At 47.8% G+C, this 25,329-nt stretch overlaps 2 protein-coding genes across 3 annotated transcripts in view; both read left to right on the forward strand.

Moving 5' to 3' along the window:
* LOC107964730 overlaps positions 1-3,625 on the forward strand; it is a 51,682-nt gene extending 48,057 nt beyond the window's left edge. The window contains exon 2 of the mRNA XM_026441646.1: positions 3,257-3,625. Within this exon, the coding sequence (XP_026297431.1) occupies positions 3,268-3,522 (255 nt within the window). The 5' untranslated portion in view covers positions 3,257-3,267 and the 3' untranslated portion in view covers positions 3,523-3,625. The remainder of the gene's footprint in view (positions 1-3,256) is intronic.
* The window catches only part of LOC725482 (L-lactate dehydrogenase A-like 6A), a 119,979-nt gene that overhangs the window by 72,445 nt on the left and 22,205 nt on the right, over positions 1-25,329 (forward strand). The window lies entirely within an intron of this gene.

Here is a 25,329-nt window from a genome sequence, read left to right on the forward strand (position 1 = left end):
CATTCCTATTTATATATAACAATGGCGAATCGAGTATTTTCTTTTATTCATCTTTTATCAAGAGCAAGCCTACTGAACTCATTTCCAGCGAATACGTCGTCTCGTAATCACTGTGATTCAGCTGCGGTGAGGGGGACACCGAGGCGAAAGACAGTCCGCGATTCGCGCACGACAATTACCTGGACGGGAAGAAGAGGGGATAGGTGAACTCGTTGCGACTAATTGAGCCATTCCCATCGATTCTGCATTCCCCGCGTATACACGAATAGCTGTAATCCATGGCAATACCATTTGTCTCGGGGAACGATACCTGCCCGCTTCGGGAAATCGACGCAACGTGTGTTTAATTCGTATTTACGAGATCCTTATCCCTCCCCGATAAATCCAGCCCGCCTCGATCCAGTTCTCGATCGCCAACTCTACGCCCACGTGCTTTTCCCAAGTTTCGAAACGCTCCGTTTCGTTCATTTATTACGCGTTCCTTATTCGCATGTATTCGTTTATAATTTCGATCGAGTATCGAAGACGAGAACGTTGGACGAAAGAAAGTCTTTCCAAAGGAGAGACGATGGGGGATCGAGGATGGAGAGAGTAATTCCACGGTATCGGGTATACAGCGTAAAAACAGTCGTTAGATGATACTAATAATAATAATAATGTTAGAGAAGCCGAGAAGAAGCTTATTCCGCCACTATTTTTCAATGCTCCCGCTTTTGATGATATAAATCGTAGGGAATTCCTTCGATGATTTAATCCTAGTATCTCGTTTCGAAAAACGTAGCGAGTGTCTAAATATACGTTACGATGTACGCAGCTTCGAAACCTGTATTTCTTTGGTTAAAAAGAAAGAAAGAAAGAAAGGAAAGGAGGGATTTTTGATCATCGCCTGTTTCAAAGTCATTAACGTCGCGCCCCCATCCTACGATATCTCCCCTCCCTCGAAAAGGATCGCAGCATCTGTGCGAACAACGGTTGACATTTATTATCCTTGCGCACAATGTAATATCTCGGTTCTCTCGCTTCGGTTTTCGCGACGAAACGAAAACGCTCGAATCCTCCCCCTCCTCCTCCTCGCAGTTTATAGGTGTAATTACGAGCCTTAAAACTTTTAGCCGGCTCGTATCGTGACAGCGAAATTGCTGCACGAGGACGATGATACGATAAGGGTGTTCGGCCCCATAAATCGGCAGGGAGATAACGGGCAAATCCGTTCTCTCTCTCGTCTCGTCGAATCGTCTCGACGATCGAGATTATGCTAACGTTTCGATGATTTACAACACCCGGCCCCGAGGATCGAAGGTTGTCTCGCCCGTTGGACGAATTCGAGGAGTTTGGCCGGCACACAGGTGTTTTACCTGGACGAGTTATGCGGCGCAGGTGGAAAGTTTTATCCCTTTCGACGTGGTAATGACTCTATCCGAGCCACCTTTCTCCTTCCTTCTCTCTCGGGGTATAATAGTCCGTGGCTGCAGCGTCCGTGGTTTCACCACGGAGTATCGGCGCGGGATACGATATTTTACGGAGCGCAGGGGGGGGGGGGAGACGGAGACCGTTCGTGCTCCACGCTTTGCCCCGATACCGGCCACCACGTGCTTTGACACGACCAATGTATAGATAATACCGATTTGTTGCCGGTAAGCGTGAACACGAGGCTTTATCTAAAGGATACGTCGGGTAAATGTGTCTTATGCAAAACAGTCGACCCAACGGTATTGCCTTTCCATCTTAGCTAGCTGGAATTGAAAAAAGAAGGGGAAAAAAGTGACGAGAAATGAGATAGAGATAAGTGTTAGAATCTCGGGTAAAAATTTTACGATCTAATTCGCCGCCAAGGAGAAACGTTGTTCGACGAATGTTATGTAAATGGAATTTACGATAGAGAGTTTTGGGTATTTAATTATATCCAGTCGATTGATCGGTATCGTTGAACGAGAGGAAATAGTCCGGTTTCAGAAACCGTCTATTCATTTCGTGTCCGAGCAATTAGCGATCGTGATGGGTTAATTGGCCTCGGTTTCGTCGCGTGACGAGTCTTGCGTTGCATCGAAGCAGAAACATCTCTCTCGGAACACGCATCTCTCCAATATGAACGAATAACGAATAACTGCGGTTAGGATAAAAATGAGATACAAATTTTTAATTCGAACGTTTAAATTAAAAGCATAAAATCGACGTGTAATTCCAAACCTGATATTCCAAAACATCGTATTCGTATTCAATACAATAGCTTGGAAAAACTTGGGGAGTTCCAGGAAGCTAGAATGTCAGTTTCGGCGGAATTAAAGAAAAAATCGGAAGCTGTTTGCTCTCTCTCGCTCATCTTATTCGCTTTTAACCACAGCCATCCTTATCCATTATTTTATTTCGATCCACGTTCGATAGATCTGACGGAGTAAATAATGGAAATAGAATAGTTTCAGCTCGTATCGTAATATTGGCTTTCTAAAAAAAGGGCCCGACGATAATGGAGGAAGAAAGAGAAAGGAAGGAAAAGATAGAGCGGTGGAATAATGTCTCTATTCTCGTTTTCGAAAGCCGCATTCTCGAGCCCGATAATTACACGTTGACCGAAGCGCATTGGGCGCCCTTCAATTAGGCCGAGGAATCGCCACCTGCTCCCTCGATCGGCGAAAAACGTTCTTCCTCGACGATTCCTCTCGAACGAAAAATCTTCCCGAACGATCCTCTAAATTTCTTTCTTCGCATGAGCAAAGCGTAAAATTGTAGTTCACCTTCGAGTCGAAAGTAACGACGCGAGAGTAGAATTTGTTCGAAAACGTGGCGTAACTCGCCGATTTTTCCAGAATGCAAAATCGTGCTCTTAATTATCGTCCTTGCGGCCCGTAACCACATCCTTGTCGACGTTCCTTTCCTCGCTTCCAAGGATATTTTTTTCGCACGACATCTCCCTTCGTCGCGTGTCGCCCCACGGCGGCGGCGGCGGCGGCGGCCGCCCAACGATCCTCCAAGTTGTTGAAGTTGCGTGTACGGCAAGGAACGATGGGAACCACATCTCAATTACCGAGACTTAATACGAGCGACCGATAAAAAATATATCGCTCCTCTTAAAGGAAGATTATAGCGAAAGGTATTTTCACTTGTCTAATCTAGATTAAGACGTGGAATTCTTCGAATTGATCTCGCGATTCACCGGTGTGATCGATACTTTTTTTTTTAACGTTATATAGTAGTGTATAAAAAAAGAAAAGAAAAATTGGTAAGAGATGAGGAAACTGAAACGAACCCGTTCCCGCAGGTGTTTACGAGATGAACGGGTTCGTGGAGGGTGCCACGTTCGAGAGTATCGTGCAATACGTGTTGAAGAACATGAAGATTACCCAAGCGCGCGCCGGCTACCTGGTAATGGAGGTTCTCAAAGCGGGAGTCGCTCTAGGAAGGATCAAGAAGACCCCGTACGGCACTTACGTCCTGACCAACGATAAATCTGCCACGCCTAACATCAGGGAACCGCGGTTCAGCGACGACAGCGACTACGACGTGTCGTCGGAAGGAACCTCGTAAACCCCAAAACCTCTTCCCCTCAAACCGAGAAAAACCTACGTCTTATCCTTTTTGTACCATTCTCTAATATGTTTATTAAAATATACCTTGATTCGTCGAATAATCCTCGTGTATGATTATCCATCCGCTCGAATAAAATTATTTTTTTTTTCTTTAAATCAGTTCCCTTCCCCTTCGACGAAAGCGGCGAACGCTTTTTCCTTTTCTCTTTTCTTTTCTTTTGAGAGGATATTTTACTACCACTCCTCCGCCATTTTGCGCCATCTTCCTGCTCTTCGTCTCTCGATTTCGCTGACCGGGTGCCTTGTCAGCGGGGATCCTAACGAAAACTGCAGTTTTCGGCGGTAAATTCACCGTCGAGCGACAGGATCGCGAGGCAAATGATTTTCCAGTGAACGAGCGCGTCCCACGGATTCGTCGAACCGTCCAATCGACCGACTTACCATCGACGGGAAACGAAAAGACCGAAGAGTTGTCAAGTGCGTGGGTCGAGCTCATCGTTACCACCTTAGACGCGCTTCTCAACGGGAGGCTGCTACTCGGATAACATCGGGTCATCCTATCCGCGATTATCCACGTAATATCGTCGCCCACTGGAGGAAGAAACTTACTCCGACAAGGCCGTATTTTGCAACAATGCAATGGAGAAGGTGGTTACTTCGATTCGTCGAATAATCGTTTTTGCGGCAACCGAACGCCGCATCTATGCGCGCGCTATAAAGACGAAGCTTTTAAAAGACGTCTCCTATCCCTGGCTACCAGCCAAGTTTCCTCCTCTCGCGATGCCTCAACCGTGCCACTATCGCGCCCGGACCGACCTTTCCTCTCCCCTCCCCTCTCTTCCTTCCACTCCATCTCTCCGTTCCTCTCGAGGTGGTGCAGGTGTCGTGCATTGTCCGCCGTCGCGGCCTCTAAATCTCGTTCCTGACGTGGCTGCGGCCTGGCGTAGTCCCGGCCTTCTCACTCTCTCCTCTCTCTTCTCCAAGATACATACGGCTGTCGGCACGTTACACGTTCCACGGACACTCGTTCTCCCTTATTGCGAAACGGGCCGTCCGATAACCATCTTTTCGAGAATTTCGGCCCCCTTTCATAAGTCTCATCTCCACCGCTTCTCGCACCTTCTTGTGTGCCGACACGGATTTCGCGCCGATGATAGATCTTTCAGGGATCCTCGGATTTCGAATCGGCTTTCGAAAACTTCCTAACGGTCGATCTCGAACGACATTGGTCGAAAAATATCGGATCGATAAGATACGAGGAGAGAGAAACGAGAATTCAACGCGAGTCAATTACTAGTCGCGAGTGGCGATTTAATTCCTGCCGTTACACAAGCAACGGTCGCTTCGAACGAGCGAAAACTATTCCAAGGTTAACACGCGTTGCGCCTGCGCGCGTATTCATGCGCCCGACCGTCCAAACCGAACGCGTGCTTAACAAGTCAGCGATGGGCCGTGACGTCGCGCGTCCGTTCCAACCGTTCCCCCTCCCTTTTCGCGATCCCTTAACGTTGCACGAGTTACGCGTGCTCGTATAACCGACTTCGAGTCCTCGATCGAGTTTCGATACGTGGCCAATTTCCGAACGGATCGCTCGAGTGGAAATCTATGGGAGGGAGAGAGAGAGAGATTCGCGAGCGGTGTCGCTGCCATCGCTGGTCGAAAGCGGGCCATTGCGCGGTGGAAAATGTCGAGCCGCGATCCTATACGATGTCCGGAAGACTTATGCGTCTGCGCGGCAACGGTACGAGGCGCACGGAACAGGAAGAGAAAAGAGAGGGAGAAAGAGAGAAGGACAACACGGAGCGAGGTGTATCGGCCGGCGTACAAATTTATGCCGGTGCCACGCTAATGTCCGCATTCGTTCTCTTTCAACGTGTGTACACGTTGCGGATTCGATCCGTCGTCGAAAGGAACTCCGATCGAGAGATTTCTTTTCGAACTTTTATACACAATAGAGACTCCCGTATCCGAATATCCTCATATACGTTCTATTATTCCGCACAACGTTTCGTAGCGATGTTTACATACTTAAATTAACGACGTAAATACAACGCGTTTGGATGTAATGTATACTTTCTCGCGTTCGGTTAAACGTAACCGTATCGATCGAGGCTGAAATGGCAAGTAAACGAAAACGCGTAGTTTTAACTATCAAAGAGAAATGATTAAGGAGATGTTAAAAGAAACTGTCGTTCGTTTCTGCTTGAACAAATGAAGTTTAACGGAAAAGAAAGTAATTGTTCTATTATCCGAAAATTCTCGAGACTTTTGTGTCTTCCTTGATTCGGATACGGGAGTTTTCTTCCTCGATATGTCGTTAATCATTCTCGTTGCGAGAATCGTCAAAGGTTAGTTTATTTCGAAATATATTCCGAAAAATTGGTAGCACAACTCTCGGTTACGACGAGTATCGCGGGGCACGATTCAACGCGTATCTCCATATATTTACACGGATGCTCGGCGCTCGGTTTAAAATATTCCGAGCGGAAGGCTGCTCTCCTCGCAACACGCATAATTTGCACCCCGTTGCGCCTTATACGTAAGTAGGTTGCCAAGTTGGGACGCGAACGAAGATGTAGATAAATAAAGCGCGAGGCAACCTTTTGCTCGAGCCCCTTTCCTCCGCAATTCCCGATTTCGTCTTGCTTCCATCTCCGAGATCTTCAACTTTTTTCCTCGAGGCGAGTTTCGACCCCTGTTCCCAATGGTGCACGAGCAGCTGCCAACAACCGTCGCGAGGTGGATACGCCGGCAACCTCGTCCAAACGGAGGATAACTCGCTATCCTCGCGCTCGATTATTTCGTCGAAAGCACACACGAGAATTTCTACGACGAGCTCGTCGATACATCGAGGAGGAAGAAGAAGACGAAGTCGAAACGGACTCGTTCCTCCTCCAGGTGCCAGCATCGTTGCGCAATTACCCGTCTCGCAATCGGGTAAAACTCTAAGCAAGCTCTGCCTCGAGCCGCTTACCTCTCCCCGCCGCCGCTGTAATTTCACCTTCGATTCCCTGGCGGCTGCTGCCCCCGCCTCCTCCCTCTCCTCTCGCGCCGTTGTAGTAATTTTGCGGGAGGCGAGGGGAAGGAACGAAGTGCGAGCAGCTCGGTAATCAGCACGTACCTCATCTTCGACTTCTAACGCGAAATTCCACGCGTACGCGTTTCTCCCTTTCCCTCTCCCTTCTCTCTCAGCCCAGGATCCCAAAAGCCAATCTGCCGCGTAATCACTCGATCCGTGACAAAACCGACGGGGGAGGGGGGGGATTTAGAAATTGCTTTTGCGGTGACGAGCGATCGACTCGAGTTAACGAGTTGCCGATATTTACCGTGTCATGCGGATTACTACTATTGTGCGTGCCTACACTGCGTACACTCGACGATTAAACAGGCGATTGGCGCGCGACGGACGCTACGTTAAAGTCCTTCCTTTCCTCCTTAATCGAATCGATCGCCTCCAAAAATTATACGCCTCCAATGCAAACACATTTCCAGGAATACCCTCCACCTGCTCCACCACCTCTTTCCTCGAACCTCTCCATTCCCTCGAGCGTAATTTAGGGCGACTATATATGTATATATACGTATCCGTGTGTGTCAAGAAGGATTACAGCGCAAGGAGCTAGGAAATCGAGAATGATGGAAGAGATGGAAATTATTGGCGCGCGAAATGTAAAACGCTCGAATCCGGGGAGAGGAAGTTTTCGAGAAACGCGAGGAGGGCCGGTAAATTACCGGCGCACGCTCAAGAATCCGAGCGTGGCTCGGGCGAGGCGGTATCGGTGGGCCGCATCTCCATGACAAATACTGGCAGGAACCGGCGCGCGGACGCAGATCCTATCTGCATTTTATCCCAGCAGATAAATGGGCCCGCGTGTAACGCCGCCCTCCACGCGGCGCGTACGTGCACGTACTCGATATTTCCCCGCGAGAAACCGCCTTTCTCGCCTCGCGACCGGATATTTTCTTCCTTCCGTCTTGTCGAAAAAAGCGTATTTTACCTTAAATACGTTGTTCTTCTTCCTTCTCCAACCCGTTCAACTTTTATCGATAACTAAATACGGTTGTAAAACTTACTATTCCATCATGGGAGTATTAACGATACTTCGTAACGCGCGTGCGCCGACTTTTCTCGATCCTCGGAGAAAAACAGTGGCAGAAAAAGGCGCGCGCGCGCGCGTAATAGCTCGACACGGGGAACAGCCTCCTCTGATATAACGCGTATAATTCGCGCGAATAAACGCGTAATGACCGGGTTTCGGCGTTGCAGAGGGAGAAGGGAGGCGTACAATGTTGCCACGACGATACGGATCGCGTGCAACCGCGTCCCCCCACCACCGCCGCCTCGAACGGAGCGCGCTCTTAAGCGCACGCAAACCCGTGAAATTCCCCAAAACTCGACCACGATGAAACGTGGTAATACGGAGGATAAACGCGTTTCCACGAAATCTTGGAATTCGATCGCCAAGATGTGTTCATCCCGTTCGACGTCCAAAGTCGAACGTGTAATTTTACCACGAGCGAGCTTATCTTTGCTCTTTTTCTCGATCCACTTGGAATGGTCACAAAAGTCGCGATCGCGGATCTTCGTTTTCTTTCGTTTCCTCGTTTAATTAAGAGATGGCGGGCGACGAAGGCGCGCCATCTTTCCCGAGTAATTCAAACTCGTTGCGGCACACCGAGGGCAGATACGATCGAAACGGTGCCACCGCCGCCCCCTCTCCCTCCGATCCGCCAATCCGTCGCAAGAAAGCCTAATTAAATCCGCCCCTTGCCGGGGCAGGGTTGCCTCCCTTATCTCGCGCCAAACTGTAACGCGACTTTCGTTCCTTTCGATCGCCCCTCTATTTTATTTTCATCAATTTCGCCTCATCGTCTCCGATACAAAGAATTCTGCAATCCGTCGCAAGAAAGCCTAATTAAATCCGCCCCTTGCCGGGGCAGGGTTGCCTCCCTTATCTCGCGCCAAACTGTAACGCGACTTTCGTTCCTTTCGATCGCCCCTCTATTTTATTTTCATCAATTTCGCCTCATCGTCTCCGATACAAAGAATTCTGCAATCCGTCGCAAGAAAGCCTAATTAAATCCGCCCCTTGCCGGGGCAGGGTTGCCTCCCTTATCTCGCGCCAAACTGTAACGCGACTTTCGTTCCTTTCGATCGCCTCTATTTTATTTTCATCAAACCTCATCGTCTCCGATACAAAGAATTCTGCAGTGGATAAAAACGTGTTTTGCACCTGTGCTGTTTTACGCTTTCCACGCTCATCCGGGTAAAAACAGTGGAGGCCGATGAGCGCGTAATTCCCGAGAGAGAGAGAGAGAGGAGGCGGAGAGAAGGATCTTAATCGTCGGAACGAAGACGGGCCGGTCGAAGCGCGGGCATTTAGGCGGCTAAGCGTCCTCGAAACGGATTTAAAGGAACGGCGCGAGGCGTGGAAAGCGGATAAAGCGATGATTCACGCAACGAGACGTCGCTTTAACACCTCCGTAAAATTTCGGATCTAAAACGCTTCGAACGTGCTCGCTTAATTACGTCGCTTCACACGATCGTTTCTTTTCTTCCTCTTCGAATTTACGTTACATTCTGAGAATTTTTCACTTGTCAGGAATTAAGAATCGTTGCTTTATTTATTTATTTTTTTTTTCTCTCTCAAATCGAACAATTAACGGAGTTAAATCCTCGAGCACTTGCTCGAGCATTCTCTCTCCAAGACACAAATAACGCAGCTCGCATTATAAAACGTTATCCATTCGCGCGTAGGCCCAATGTTCCCTTCATTCGCACCGTCTCTCTAATTTACCCGCGCGACGAGAACGCCGATGCTTTTACCAGCGGTGCAGCGGCCGCTCTCCAGCTACTGTGTTTGCCTTTCGTTACGCCACCTTTTTTTACCTTTCTTCTCCGTTAATAGCTTCCATGAAACGTTTCAACGCTTTCCTCTTCTTTCTCTCCTTCCTTCTTCAACCGTTTTTCATCCAACTCGCGCAGAAGTTAATAATTAATCGAAATCGGTAACATATCTCTGCTCGAGGATGACGAAAAAGAAAAAGGGAGAGAAATTATTGGGAACAGAGGAGCGATGGTGGAACACGCTTTATTGTCCGCTTTCCCGAAATCCACTCCCTCGCCCTTCACGAACAATGGCGGTTTGTAACTGCCAGTATCGGATTCGTTGATCGCGCCTTCGTCGTGGATCGGGCGCGCAAGAATACACGGCCAAACCCTTCTCCCCTTCCCTTCCCCGAAAAGAGAGGAAAAAAGAAATTCTAAAACGAGATTCGACGCGTCAGGCGTATATACACGGTGTCGATATTCACGTGGAAATCTATCGAAATTAAATTCTCGAAATTTTCGTCCAAACTCTTTTTGCCTCCAGAGATCCAACAGTTGCACGAATATACACCCTGTATATACGAGTGTCCCGTGTACACGGAGTTATACTTTTACTTCTCTTTTTCTTATCGAATAAAAGTGCGGGGCGGCTGCGAGTTTCTCGATCGGCGCGAGAGAGGGGGAATAAAGGAAGAAGAAGAAAAAGAAACAGAACGTAGGAGTTTCACGATCGAAAGAAAGAAGGGAAGGAAGGAAGAGGAAGGAGGAGGGTCGTCGAGAAACGACTGCGGCGGCTCCCGCTGAGACAAAGCGCGAGTACCTGTACTCAAAACAAACATCGCTCCCTCTCTCCCTCCCCCTCCGTTCACCTCCGCTGATCGGGGCAGCGGGGGGACATTCATCCCTCACGGTGGAGGTTTCGTGAACCGCGAGAGGAGACAAGAGAGGAGACACAATGCGGCCGCCTCTCTCGCTTTTTACCCTTTATTCGCACGGCGGCCGTGAAAAGGAAGTGTCGCGGGGGAGACCAAACATTGGGCCGGGATAAAAAAGGAAGAGGGAGAAGGAGAAGAGGAAAAAACAGGTCGAGCGTGCGACGAAGCCAACACCTTCCCCTTCTCCAAGGCGTTGAAACGAGAACGAGTGTTCTCCCCCCTTCCTCCCTTTGTCTCTCTGGAATATCTCTCCCTCTTCTCAACGCGTCATACGATTACCGCAACTTTATCTCGTTCATTCGAGTGAAATCGAAAAAGTTTTCGATCCAACGAATCGATCGCAATTTTATCACTCGACGGAGCGAAGTTTCGATCGATCGATCGATCACGATCGTCCTCCTCCGCTCGACGGCGGTGGCACGGCGGGGATGATTAATATCGTAATCGGTAAATTAGTAACACTTAACTCGGTAAGAATTCTATCGAAGGCTTGTGCGCGATCGATCGACGGGGGGGTGGAGGACAGGTTTTCACCACGCGTACGGTAGCGAGAGAGCGACAGAGAGAGGGAAGAGAAGAAACGTCGAGGGCCTAGATACGATCAGGGTCCCCGGGTGGGTCCGGGTTCGGGAATCATTAGGGACGACGCATTCCTCGATGGAGGATGGGGACGACAGAGAGGATCCCCTCTTGCTCTTGGCATTTATTAACTCTCCCCTTATCGGATCTCGATTTGGACGACGCGCGGATACCGTAATTATTTTTATTAGTTAACCGTCCTTCCCTCTCTCTCTCTTACGTGTACATATATGTATATAGATTCTCCTTTAGGTCTTAATTAAACGAGGAGAACAAACGTTGGTCATATTTCAATTTACATTCACGTCCTCGCGCGCGTGATGAATAAGGGTAGGAGTGGTGGAGCGATTTAGACGTTGAAGGGTGATCGATGCGCGGCTTCGACGAGGGTCGCGCGCGAGTTTCGCCTCGCGTGGGCGGATCCGCAAGTCGGATTACAAATCGTAACGATAGACGAGCGAATAGGACGGAGGGGGATTGGTTGATCAGGTGGAAAGCGGTTTTTGCACGCACTCTTCCCTCTCTCTCCTTCTTCGCGTATCATCAATCATCAATCACACAGGCATCAATCTTTGTTATAATCTCGTCGACCCCTTTAACGTTGCTCGATACGCAGCGTTATTGACCGTGGTAATCAATCCCGCGAACGTTGCCGCGAGCATCCGTCACGCGAAACTCGAAAAACGATCGTTAGAAAGCGCGGATGGAAAGTTTCCGATCCCCTCGTCACGATTTATCTGAAATTTTTCTAAAATCACAGAGTTTACCCCTTTTACACCGAGGAATAGAGAGGATCGATCCGAGAGACGATTCATAATTGGCCGGGTCGAATCGAAGCGAGGTTTAATAATCACACGCGGCTGAGCGTGTGCTTTTTTGTCCCGTCGCATTCTTTTGCCGGGGAGCTCGTCCGCCCAATTAACGCGTAGTTAATCATCTTGACGGATGAATTCCGTTTCCGGAGATGTCAGCGCCCAATTCTTGCCGAGCATTGTATTTTAATTAACCCTCTATGCGATTATTCTAATAACCCGCCGTGTCCTCCATTGCCATTAATTACGGCCAACGAATCGAATTCTCTACGAATTTTCCCGTACCGTTATTTCTGCCTTCTTCGAAGAATAGAAATACTCCTCTTCTCGAATCTTCTCGGTCCTGAACGAAAACATTCTTACTGCCTCGTTCAACTTGGCGAATTCAATCAACTTTTCACCATTTTTGCGGCAAAACAGATTTATCACGCCGTGGAAAAGAGAACTCTTGGAGAGTAGAAGAGGGAGGGATCCCACGGGATCCGCGAGGAGGTCGAAACGCGTATCCGGTCGAAGGAGGAGAGGACGCTCCCCGACCGGTTCAAACGAGCGTTCCGACCGCGACGGACATGTTCGAGCAAATTGTACAAGACAAGCCTGCATGCTTCGGCAACGAGCCTCTCTCTCTCTCCCTCTCTTCTCGCCGTACGTACCGTTTCGTACTTATGTACGTATGCAGACGTATATATATATACGTTTACGAATACGAGAATGGCAGATGCGCCGAGGCCACGCTACGCCACCTCTTCCTCTCTCTCTTTATCCGACAGGTTGAACCCTCGGCCAGCCTTTTTATTTAAACCTCGTGCTTTCGGTTACGGAACGGGTTTCGAGTCGTTCGTAGGTTCAACCGTTGCCGCGAGTACCGTTTTCGCTCGACGGAATTACTTTACAAATTTTTTATATTTTCAATCGCGAGAATATTGAATCTTCTTCGAAGAGCGAATTCGAATTTGGCGCGCTCTCGAGTCGAGTCGATATCTCCTTCTCTTTCTTCTTGGACGTTGAAGGCGGGCGCGCTTCGGTCATTAACGACTCGTCGCGCATAATTTATAGGCCATTAATTAGAGGTTGGATAAAAGCGAGCGCCATAAAATTACAGAACGTCCGTGCCGCGCTTCCCCCCCCCTCTCTCTCTCTTTATTCGCCACCCAGCTCCACCCCCCTCCGCGAAATTACGAGGACGGGAAGAATCGATGGGGTGGAATGGGATTTTCAGGGGTGGAGGAGGAATTATCGTGGAAGATATTATCTCCATCTGATCGGCGCGCGCGTTTCTTTCTCGCGGCGGTATCGAGGGGGAGGAGTGCGTGGTGGACAAGAGCGGGAGAGAGTGATTTATTATATAAGTCGAGGGGTGGGGCGGGATGCAAATTTCCAAGCACGCTGGTTCCGAAAGGCGAGGAACAACGCTCTTCCCCGTTGTCTTGCGTCTATTCGTCGCTCTACTCGCCGCTAGGAAAGCGACCGCGTTCCTCAACGCCTCTCCCTCTCTTGCTCTCCGTTTAACCCCGGCAAACGCTGCAAGGTGGACAGGTGCGCGCACGATAGCTCGCGCCTCGTTAATCATCGCCGTCGCGCTACCCTGTCGAGCGCCGTCGCGGCGGGAGCCGGCCATCCTTCTCCTCTACGCGAGGTTTAATCGAATTGAAAACCCGGCGGGGGGAAAATTCTAAAATCTATATGGATGTGGATATGGACGCGCCCACCCAACGATTTCTCTTCCGATTCTACGCTAAATTTTGGAACGTTTAAGCGACTCGATGAAATTCGGAAGATTTAATACATATACATCCAAAGGATGAAAAGTAAAGAGGCTCCTGTGAACGGACAGAGGCTTAAATTTAATCGATATCTTTTGCGATTCTACGTTAAATTTTTGCAAGTAGAACGTTTGTGTGAATCAATGAAATTGGGACGATTTAACAGACATATTCAAAGGATAAAAAGTAAAGAGGCTCTTGTAAACGGGCAGAGGTTTAAATTTAATCGATATCTCTTGCGATTCTACGCTAAATTTTGGAACGATTTAACAAATTCGTCCAAAAGATAAAAAGTAAAAAGATTCTTGTGAACAGACAGAGACTTAAATTTAATCGATATTTTTTGCGATTCTAAATTTTGACAAGTGAAACGTTTAAGTGACTCGATGAAATTGAGACGATTTAACGGATACGTCCAAAGTAATGATATAAAAAGTAAAGAGGCTTGAATGGACAGAGGCTTAAATTTAATCGATATTTCTTGCGATTCTACGCTAAATTTTGGCAAATGGAACTCGATGAAATTGGGACGATTTAACAGACACGTCCAAAGGATAAAAAGTAAAAAGATTCTTGTGAACGGACAGAGACTTAAATTTAATCGATATTTCTTGCGATTCTACGTTAAATTTTGATGAATGGAACGTTTAAACTCGATGAAATTGGAACGATTTAACAGACACGTCCAAAGTATAAAAACGCTCTTGTGAACGGAGACTTAAATTTAATTTCTTGCGATTCTACGCTAAATTTTGACGAATCGAGCATTTAGGACTCGATAAAATTGGAACGATAAAAAGTGAAAAGTAAAAAGAGCGTGAACAGAGGTTAAAATGTAATCGATATCTCTTGCGATTCTAAATTTTAGCAAGTGGAACGTTTAAGCGTCTCGATGAAATTGGAATGATTTAAAATACATCCAAAAGATAAAAAGTAAAGAGGCTTGAATGGACAGAGGCTCAAATTTAATCGATATTTCTTGCAATTCTACGCTAAATTTTGAATCGAGCGTTTAGGACTCGATAAAACAAAGGCTGAAATATAATCGATATCTCTTGCGCTGAATTTTGGAAAAAGATCCGGTGAATTTTGGACGATTTATTAACAGATATATACGTTAAAAAGTGAAAAGGTCGAGCTCGCGCGGACAGGCGGAGGCTCAAATTTAATCTTGAACCCCGATCTCCCCGTATTAAATACATTATACCCTTGACAAGCGTGTTCAAAGCGTTATCAAAATCAGCGCGAGTTGGATCTCGTGGAGAGAGAGAGAGAGTTAGCAGGAGTGACGGTGGTAATGGAGGCCCGAAGCGGAGTGTCGCGGCCGTGTTTTCGAAGGAATCCGTGAAACGACTTCGTACCTCTTCCTCCTTGGCGAGGAAGAGGTGGACGGGTACGGAGCGAGCGTGAGACGAGGAGAGGACGATTTGGCGAGAGATCGCCGATCTCGTAGATGTTGCACGGCGTCGTTGATGTCGCGTACAAAAGGAGAAGCGTCGGCCTGCTGGAACGAGAGAAGAAGAAGAAGAAGAAGAAGAAGAAGAAGAAGAAGAAACGGAGGACAACGGCGAGGACGATCGAAAGGAAGAGGGAGAGGGGAGAAGGATTGTTTCCTGGTGGCTCGAACCTCTCTTTCGTCTCCTCCTCTCTTTCGCTCCCTCGTCGTTTTGTTTTCACGACCGGGCAAAGCCGGTTTGCATACGAGGCGAGCGAACGAGAAAGACAGAGAGAGAGAGAGAGAGGGGAAGATAGAAGTTAGAAGCCTATCTAGAGGAGCCGGTCGTTCCACGGTTGCTCGAAAACCCTACATCCACACACGCTCGAAACGGAGCCCAGCGTCCTTTTGTCTACACTCGCCTCTTTTCGAGTCACGATTACTACACTACTCCCTATGCATTCCGTATTTGTACCTCGATTCGAGAGAATTTCTCTCTTTCCTTCTTTCTTTCCTTCTTTCTTTCCTTCTTTCTTTCTTTCTTTCTTTCTCCAAACACGAGAGTCTTTCTTCCTTTCCTTCTTTCTTTCCTTCTTTCTTTCTTTCTTTCTCCAAATGCGAGAGTCTTTCTTTCTTTCCTTCTTTCTTTCCTTCTTTCTTTCTTTCTTTCCTTCTTTCTTTTCTTCTTTCTTTCCTTCTTTCTTTCCTTCTTTCTTTCCTTCTTTCCTTCTTTATTTCCTCCTTTATTTCCTTCTTTCTTTCCTTCTTTCTTTCCTTCTTTCTTTCTTTCTTTTTTTCTCCAAAAGAGAGAGAATTTCCAACTTCTCTTCCACGCTCGTTCGGAGGCAAGATTTCCCTGGGCTTTTACAGTCCGTATATTATACCTAGCAGCCAAGATCCGTAACCCTACGATACGAATCTGCAAAGATATCGCAACCGAGTGTACCGAGTGGCTGGCAGTCGGTCGGGATAACGAGTACCGCGTCTTCTCCGCCCTTCTCCCCCTTCGAGGTGTCTCTCGCCGTCACGTCGCCCTCTTCCTGCTTTTCTTCCTCTTCGTTAAGTCCTCCTATCGCGCCTCCTCTGATCCTCTATTACCGATACGATCGGCCAACCACTCGTATTAACTACCGGTGTTTCCCAGTAATCCCTGCAGTATAGCGTACAGTTCATACTGGAGAATTCTTTAAGAACTCTACGCTATAAAACGAATAAAGATTGGAATAAAAAGAGGAGAAAAGAACGGGTCGAAGATTAAAAAAGGAAAGGGAAAAAGGAGCGGAGCGTGGTGACTGCGAGATATCGGAGGGAAGGAGGAGGGCGACGCACGCGTCGAGAGCCGCGACGGTGGTCGGACAGCGAAAAGGGAAGCGAAAGAAAAGAAGAACGGGAGAGGGAAGAATGCCGATGGTTCGCGGTAATAATAAAAACGGTAGCGTGAACGTGCGTGCGCGAATCGTATGAACGAACCGACATGCATCGCGTCACAGATCTTACGGAGAAAAACGAGGGGAGAAAAAGTTAAAAAGCCACGCAGTTACAGATTGCCAACTAATAAAGAAACAGATAATTTAAAAAAGAAATATCGTAAATATCGTAGAATCGGATAGACGAACAAATTTGAATCGTCGCTATTAAATTATTAGCAACTTGATTTTTCGTTGGAGATTCTCCGTAAATTTCTTTCGAAATTAAGTTTGCAAGACGTGGGATATACGAATGGGTCGATCGACGCCGTTTTTTCGATCTTATCGTTCGCCTACTATTTGCATAATTGTTTCTTCCACTATTTTGGAGCCGCTTGTACCGTATTTTTCCCCGTCGCTCGTTTCTCCTTCCCGATTACGATCTCGACCCGGGGATATTTTCATTTTCGAAACAGTTTCACCGATTCGGCGAAATCCGTGTAATCACCTCTCTTTCGTCATTTTCGAAGCGACGATTCCGATCCTTTTTTCGCGCCGTGTGAACGAACGAGCGTGAGAAATAATTCGTCGACGCGAATACATCCTTGCGTAAATATTAACGAAACAACGATACAAGCGACGTTGAAAAATCCTTATCTATCCACCATCTTCCGCCCGATCGATAAATTTTTGGAACAAGACTCGACTCAGGTGTTGCGTTGTATCTCGTTTAGCGAAGGCTGTTGATTGGACTGAAACTTGATAACCCGGAAGAATTGATGACGAAGGAGGAAACGAGGCATACTCCGCGTAACATATTTACGAGCAACATCTTACCCAATCTTGGATGTCGACTGGTTCGAGAATTAGAAATTTCTACCGCCAACGACGAATCGACTCATCCTCTTGAATAGGAGAAAGTGAAAACAAAAATTTCACGGTTGAATCAAAGAATTATTTTTCGTATCGGAATGAATTGGAATCGAGGAAAGAAGAAGAAGAAAAAAAAGAAAAGAGATCGGTGGAATGGAAAGGAAATGTGGGAATGGCGGGTGAGAAGGGATCTCGTGGAGCGATCCTCGGCCGATTTTCGAGTTGCGGCGACTCGTTGGAAGGGCAAAAAGGTAGATTGACATCGGTAGCAGACGTCCGATCGCGATTCGATCCGATGGCGGAAGAAGCGATCCGTTTCTGTTCGAGTTCGTAGCGAAACGCGGAGTCGCGCGACGACAAGAAGTCTCGCGGCGAGAGAACCCGATACAGGATTCCTCGCAATCAACGTTACTCGGCTACGGATCGAGGAATCCTTCTTCCCTGCCTTTCACCTCCTTCCCTTCCATCGCAACAACCGTCCATCTTTCCGACAATCGATCGAACACAATGGCCAACACCGATACCGATGACGCTGTATTCCATGACGGTATCCTCTCCGATTTTGTAATTCTAATACGCAAAGGTTTAAACGGGGTTTACCAGGCGAACAATGAGCCATAATATCCCGTCCTCCCGATAATGGATTCGTTTGGGACGCGTTTGCTCGCATAAATATCGGATATGAATTCCTTCGAATCGATTCCGAGGAATCGTATAATCGGAAAATAAATCGTTGGATGGAAATCCCTTTCGATGCTGTTCTCGGTTCACGGTAACGACTCCGAAGCAAACCGGATTTCCACCGGTTGACTCGCAACGAGCGTCGAAATCGTACCGTGTTACCTGTCCCCTCTCGCTTTGATCCGTTGTTCCTTCTGAAAAGAGAAAAAAAATCGGCAAGGGAAGGGATGATTGAAAAAAGAGAAGAGCGCGCTCGAATGAACAATTAGGTCGCAAGGGTGGCGGAACAACACCAAGGTCCATACCCTTTTTCCTTCGATCCTCATAAGGCACGATCGCCATGCACCGACTCGATGACTAAGGGGTCCGATGACACAGTGGGGGACGTGAATCCGATCCGTCGGCGCGCGGAGAAAAGAAGCCGCGCTGATCAACTTGTCGCTACTCCAATTATCCTTCGTCGAAACGCTCGTCGTACGCCGGCCTGATTGATTTACGCGACCTTCTTCCAACCACCGATCCGATACCGCGAGATAATTATCGTTGACAATTAGCATCTCGGACGATTGTCCTTTTCTTCTTGTTTTGCAAGGCGAAGAAAGAAGAGGAAGGGAAAAAATAGGCGACAAATGAAGGATCGGGGCGCGAGATTTCACCGGTTGCTTCACGGTGTACGATGCCAGTTTTCACGTGAAATCAATTCGCGTTAATGCAGGTAAAAAGCGCTGCGACGTGGCGGCGCAAAAACAATGGCCGGTGTGGCAACTCTCTCGGCCGGCTCCCCCATTGTGTCCCCGTCTCTCTCTCTCTGTGGATGCCGGGATAAGTCACGAGAGAACCGGCTAACCAGTCCCGAAGGGAATCGTTCCGCCCGGTTTACCGGATAAATTTACGACCTCTGCTCGTCACTTTCGCTGAATCTTTGGGAATTAGCGGCGCGGACGGTGTAACGCGTTTCTCCACGCGTTGCGATCTGTTCTCGATCTGTTTTCGGCAACGAAAAAGCAAAGAAAACGCTATGGATCGAACCGTAAGGCAAGGTGTTACGGATCTATTCCTACGCGTCGCTCGTCCTACGCTTCTCTAATAGCGGTACTGTTGGAATCTCTGTTAAAGGGGACCGCCCACGTGAAACGAACAATTTGCCTGCGAAGGATAATCACGCTCCTCTCCCTAACGATCCTCGTATTCCACTTGGAAATGATATTCGAAAAATTAAAATTCAATCGATCGAAAGGAGGATAGGTTACGCCTCTCCATTCCACTCGGATTTTTATCGAAGCTGCGATGGAACACGTCATTATGGAGAAAGAGAATGGCAGAGATGCAAATGGATCGAAGGCTCGGCCGTCGCGTTGATTCTCTTTTGAAAGCGTGACGCCTTCCGCGGCGTGGCGGAAATTAACACGTTCCTCGAACGACAAGAAGAGAGAGGAGGGCGCGCGTAATTAAGCAGCGGTCGAATTCCGTCACCCGGCGACGGTCGGGCAAAAAGCGCGGAGGGGAGAAACTCGACTTTCCACCGCGTCATCGTTCAAGAAACGAAGTCGTCGAAACGAGGATTCCTCCTTCGAGTCGAATCGAGAGATATAGTTGGCGAGACGGATCGATTAAAATTTCACGCGGAATCGCGGCAATAGATCTATAAAATCGTGAGAATGGCGAACAATGAAAACGCTGGTTCCGAGAAGCGAATGAATCGAACGTTCGATTGGACGCCGAGGGCGGAAGGAAAAAGAGGAGAAAAAGAAAAACGAGGGGCAGGTGGGAAAAGAAGGGTAGCTTATTATGCGCGGCAGGTAACACGTGTACCGAGAGAGTACAAGGTGATGGGGCGAGCGCCGCGGACAGCTCTGTAATCAATAGCTCCCCGCCGACACGACGCGCCTCGCCGTGTTTCGAGGCAGGGAGGGAGAGATCCTCGAATCGAGGGCTCTCGCAGCAACAACAACAACAAGATTGGAATCGAAGCGAGGACCAATTACTCCAACTTACTCTTCGCTGGTGGGGCGCCTGGCGTCCTGCCGAGATCGCGCCATCTGCCACCACCAGCTTTCGTCCCCTTTTTCCTTCCTTCCTTCTTTTCTCCAGGATCGCGCGTTTAATCAGTTTATTCGGAGGATTTACCGGTTCGCGAAAACGTGATCGCGGCGAAGGTAATAAAAGTGGGAACAACTCGACACCCCGTTCTAGGAAGGAACGAGGCCGAGGTAGGTAGGAGAGGAGAGTTCCACGAAATAGCAGTACCTGTACGCGCGTGTGCGTGCACACGTACGCACGATCGTTTTATCGTCTCTATCCCGATTCATTTTCTTTCACCGTTAAGGTTCAACGGACAATGGTTAAAAAATTGCGGATCGTCGAAAGAGGGATCGTTAATGGTGTTTAAACAATACAACCCGTTTCCCCGTTTCCTGGACGGATGTACGCGAGAAAGATAAACAACTTGAGGCAAATTGCGGCAATCTAATTACCGCAGTTTAATTACCGATAACATACTCGCACCTTTACGACCGTTTTAACGGCGACGCACGCGAAATTGCTTCGCGCTTCATCCGCGATAGCGGAAGCGGCCTCCGCGCGCTAATCCATATCCAACCTTCCCAAGAAGAAGAAAATTCCCTTCAAATTACCGAGAAACGAGCCTCTCTCTCTCTCTTCGTTTATCGAATCGAATTCGATAAACTTCCTTTCTTCTCCTCCTCTTTTCAAAAGGACGCAAAAACGAACTCGCGAAAATTCCTCACTCGCGAGAGTGCAACGCACGGATGCGAAAGAGGGCCGCGCATGTTGGCCATATCCGCGAGCTGGAGGAAAAACCGCGACCGGTGGCCGCGTGGCATGCGAGCCGCGCGTACTTTCGGCTGCCGCGCGGCGACAGTTGGCCGGTGGCAGGCCAGGGCAAAAAGCCCGATTTAATAAAATCAATATTAATTGCCGCGCCGCCGCTCGCCCGTTGAATATTCAAGCGCCCGTCCGACCCCCTAAAAAGCCGTTTATAGCTCCGGTGTTGCGTCCCCCGCTTTTTGCCTCGGTGGACCACGGTCGGTGGTGGTCCCTCTCTCTCCTCCGAGGGGGAGACGTCTTCCCCTTCGCTTCACGCCGACTTCTCGTTTCGGAGCTTACGACGTTGGGAAAAATTCGATTCGAATTAAGGAAACGGAGAGAGAGAAACGATTTCGCCGAGTATCGTTATACGTATGTATATAGGGATATAATCGGTATGTAGCATTGTGTCGGGGAACGAAGGGGGAGAAAATTTAAGGAACTCGAAGATCGAAACCGATTCGAGCTTGGTCGCTTTTTGCTCGGCCGCGGCAAGGATTAATTAACGAGGCTGCACAAGCTACGGGTAATACCCATAAGGGAAGAAAGTTTGGTCCCCGTGTATCGAAGAGAGAATAGGCTATTGTTGCCGATCTCGGCGTGGCTAGGCCGTCCCCTTATGGCGAGATCGACGCTTTAAATTCGATCCGATTGAAAAAAGAGCCACCACCTTCGATGATAATTTCCAGATCCAGGGAATTATCCGCTTTTTCGATGGAAAAATTCACGGTAAAAGAATGATTGGAGATCGTTGATTACGTCGAATTCGCTTTGATCCCGAAAACACAGTTGCAACAAATTTTCGAACAATGTTTTTCCCAGCGACGCGTCGGTAAAAAAGGTTAGATTCTTACGGATGGGACGGACAACCTTGGCTGATTCAGGATCCCAGTGAGTCAGCGTTTACGCGAAAGCTCCTCCTCCTTTTTCTTCTTCTTCTTCTTCTTCTTCTCGCGCGAATCTATTCTCCCCCGTGTTCTCGTTTCTTTGCCAGCTTCCTTTTCCTCGCCGTATCACCGAGACTTGCACGCCGTATTATTCTTTGCCAGGTATTCTCCTGTCTCCGTCTTGTTCCACGCGACTGCATACCCGCTATTGAATTCAAGGGGATACTCGCTTTGCCGGGCCGCCGTGTTACCAACTACCGTAGCTTCACGGCCGGGAAGAACTTTCACCAACATTTTCGCCAGCCGATCGAGCGAAACGTTTTTCGATCCTATCCCACTTTTATTCGTCGCTCGACCATCCGTTCAAACAATCCACTCTTTTTCCGTTCGAGCGTGGGACGAACTTGTCCATCTTTTCATTTCGAAACGGGTTCAAAATCGTTACGATTTGTTTCCAACTTACGAATTTATCCTCCAATCTTTCAATAATAACATGAAACTGTTGGGTGAAACTGTAATAATTATATTCTTGGATTACATTGGTATTGAGCTTCGATTAAAGAGATGGCCCGGTTATTGAAATATTTTGGCGTAAAAAGGAGTGCAAATCGAGTCTCGTTAGAGAATCTCCACGTCGAAGAGGAGAGCGACGTAACTCACAATTACGATCTTTGTCGTCATCCCCCAGGAGGATTATTTATGGCGGGGTGTTGCGGGCGGGAAAGGGGTGCAGAAAGAAGGGGGCCCAACGCGGGGTCCGAATGCGGACGCCCCGCAGCGTGTTCGCCGCGCGCTGATTAAACACGCTCTTCCACGGTGACGTGTTAATCGCGAGGATTCATCACGTCCTTCTCGCGCTCTCTCTTTCTCTCCCCCTCCCCTCCGCTGAAATCGTGAATCTTTCACCTCGTAGCCTCGAGGAGGAATCTCGCCATCTTTCGATCCGTGTCCCTCGTGGAGCCGAGCTTTCTCGGAAATCGGATCGAGCCGATTTTTCTCCACCGGAGAGATATCTCGAGTAAACGAAATATCGAAGCGTGCCTTTCCTTTTTTTATCGTTACTTCTCTCTTTTCCTTTAATTAACGCATTAATCAACGATCGCATTCGTTCCTCGACGGAGGCGAACGAGGCAACTTCATAAGGCGTCGGTGGCGTTTATGGTCGTTGAACGCGCGCTTAAACGCAGCCTCGGAGGATATCGACGATTACCGTATTTTTCGCGCGCGACGTTTATAGTCGACGCGTGGATTGTCTCTGCGGTTGTCGCGACGAATTCGTGACGTGGGCCGCGAGGAACGTGCAGAGAGAGCTTACGATTCGAGGCGTTCATTGGGAAATTGCTCGTCACCCACGCGTAACACTCGTTCCTCTTTACGATTCCTTCCTGGGCTACCGTTCTCCAGCTTTTCCTTTGGGAAAAGTTAGTATATTCCGTGCCGCAAACGAGGAGAATTAAAATTCGAAATACGAGAAACGAATTACAATTATTATTCCATCGAGCTCTCTCTCGTTACGAAGCGAGAACAATCGTTATTTTTGCTCGAGTGGGCCGAACGAGGACCGAGAGGGGCCAACTGGTTCCCGCCCCCCCTCGAGCGCCGCTTACGGGGAGCGAAATACCCCCCCGAGCCTATAAATCAAACCGAACGACGGGGAAAGGTGCATGCAAAGAACTCGAACACGCGAGGAATGTGATTTAGTTACGTCGCTGTCATAAGTAACCTAATCTAATTTCGGTGGCCAGCCAACGATCGGCGAGAAAAACTCCAAAGTATCTCTCTCTCTCTCCCTTCTTATCCTCCTCTTAGCCTTTCTCCTCTCCTTTTCGCTACGATTACGGAATCCAATTCGTGAAACTGTACTTATAGTGAATCTAATTTGCAGAGCGTTCGGGTGGGCGAAAGCGTTGAGCCGTGACGGAAAAAGAAAGAAAAGGGTTGGGCGAGGAGGAGGGAATTGGGGAGCAGATGTCCGAGGGAGGAAGTGACTCCGCGTTGGCCCCTTCTCTTCCGGGATAGGGGGAGGAAGGGGAAGGCTGGTGGTTCGTCCTAATAATAATAAGAAGGGGGCACGGGGAGGCGGTGGATATATGTACGCACCACGGTCGGGAGGTTGCGTGCAAAAAAGGCGTGGGTCCCAGCGGGCGTTCTCGACATAGCAGTTCGAAATCCCGATCTTATCGCTCCCCTCCCTCCCTCCCTCCCCGCTGTTGCCTGCATTGTGTTGCGCGGCCGGTTGCCTGCGTCCCCGCTCACATACCACGGTATCCGGTAGTGTGCGCACGCACACGAAAACGTTGAAAAAGGGAGAATGGGGAGGGGAGGGGTGTGGAAGCGGCGTTGGACGAATAGGGTCGTCGATCTATCGGGCCTGGCCCGATGCGTGTACGCCACGACTCCGGGTATAGATCATCCTCAATGTCTCGGAGCCTCCCACCTAAGTATTCCCATTAAGATCGTATCGCGGACCCAAAACTAATAACCAATCACTGGCGCGCGGAGGGAGTAATACGTGCTCGCGGCTTTATCATTATCCAATATATTCGATATTGCGGTACGCGAGACGGATTCCTCCTCCTCCTTTCCCTCGATTTTCGATCGAATCTCGACAAAGTCTGTCTCCAAGTCTGTCTCTTCTATTGAAAATTTTTGAGAATAAAGGGTTGGAGTTTGCATACGATTATATTCATATTGATATTTGGTGCCAGTTTCAGGTGCGGTGCATTCTTGAATCCGATTGAATCTCGACAAAGTCTGTCTCATATATCAAAATTTTCAGGAATAAAGGGTTGGAGTTTGTACAGAATTATATATATATTCATATTGATATTTGGTGCCAGTTTCAGGTGCTGCGGTGCATTCTTGTGAGTTTCTTTTTTTTTTCGATCGATTATAATCCGATAGAATCTCGACAAAGTCTGTCTCTTCTATTGAAAATTTTCAGGAATAAAGAGTTGGAGTTTAGAATTATATTCATATTGATATTCGGTGCCAGTTTCAGATGCGGTGCATTTTTGTGAGTTTCTTTTTTTTTTTCAATTGATTATAATCCGATCGAATCTCGACAAAGTCTATCTCCAAGTCTGTTTCTTCTATAAATTTTCGGAAATAAAGGATTGGAATTTGCACAGGATTATATTCATATTCATATTCATATTCGGCGCTAGTTTCAAGTGCAGTGCATTCTTGTGAGTTTCTTTTTTTTTCGATCGATTATAATCCTTGACAAAGTCTGTCTCCAAGTCTGTTTCTTCTATGGATTGAAAATTTTTGGGAATAAAGAAGTTTGCACAGAATTATATTCATATTCATATTCATATTCGGCGCCAGTTTCAGGTGCAGTGCATTCTTATGAGTTTCTTTTTTTTTTTTCGATCGAATCTCGACAAAGTCTGTCTCTTCTATTGAAAATTTTCGGAAATAAAGAGTTGGAGTTTGTACAGGAATATATTCATATTGATATTCGGCGCCAGTTTCAGGTGCAGTGCATTCTTGTGAGTTTTTTTTTTTTTCGATAGATTATAATCCGATCGAATCTCGACAAAGTCTATCTCTAAGTCTGTCTCTTCTACGAATTGAAAATTTTTGGAAATAAAGGATTGGAGTTTGCACAGAATTATATATATATATATATATATATATATTCATATTCATATTTGGCGCCAGTTTCAGGTGCGGTGCATTTTTGTCAGTTTCTTTTTTTTTTCGATCGATTATAATCCGATCGAATCTCGACAAAGTCTGTCTCTTCTATTGAAAATTTTCGGGAATAAAAAGT

Source organism: Apis mellifera, linkage group LG7 (assembly GCF_003254395.2).
Source record: "Apis mellifera strain DH4 linkage group LG7, Amel_HAv3.1, whole genome shotgun sequence".
Taxonomy (NCBI): Eukaryota; Metazoa; Arthropoda; class Insecta; order Hymenoptera; family Apidae; genus Apis; species Apis mellifera.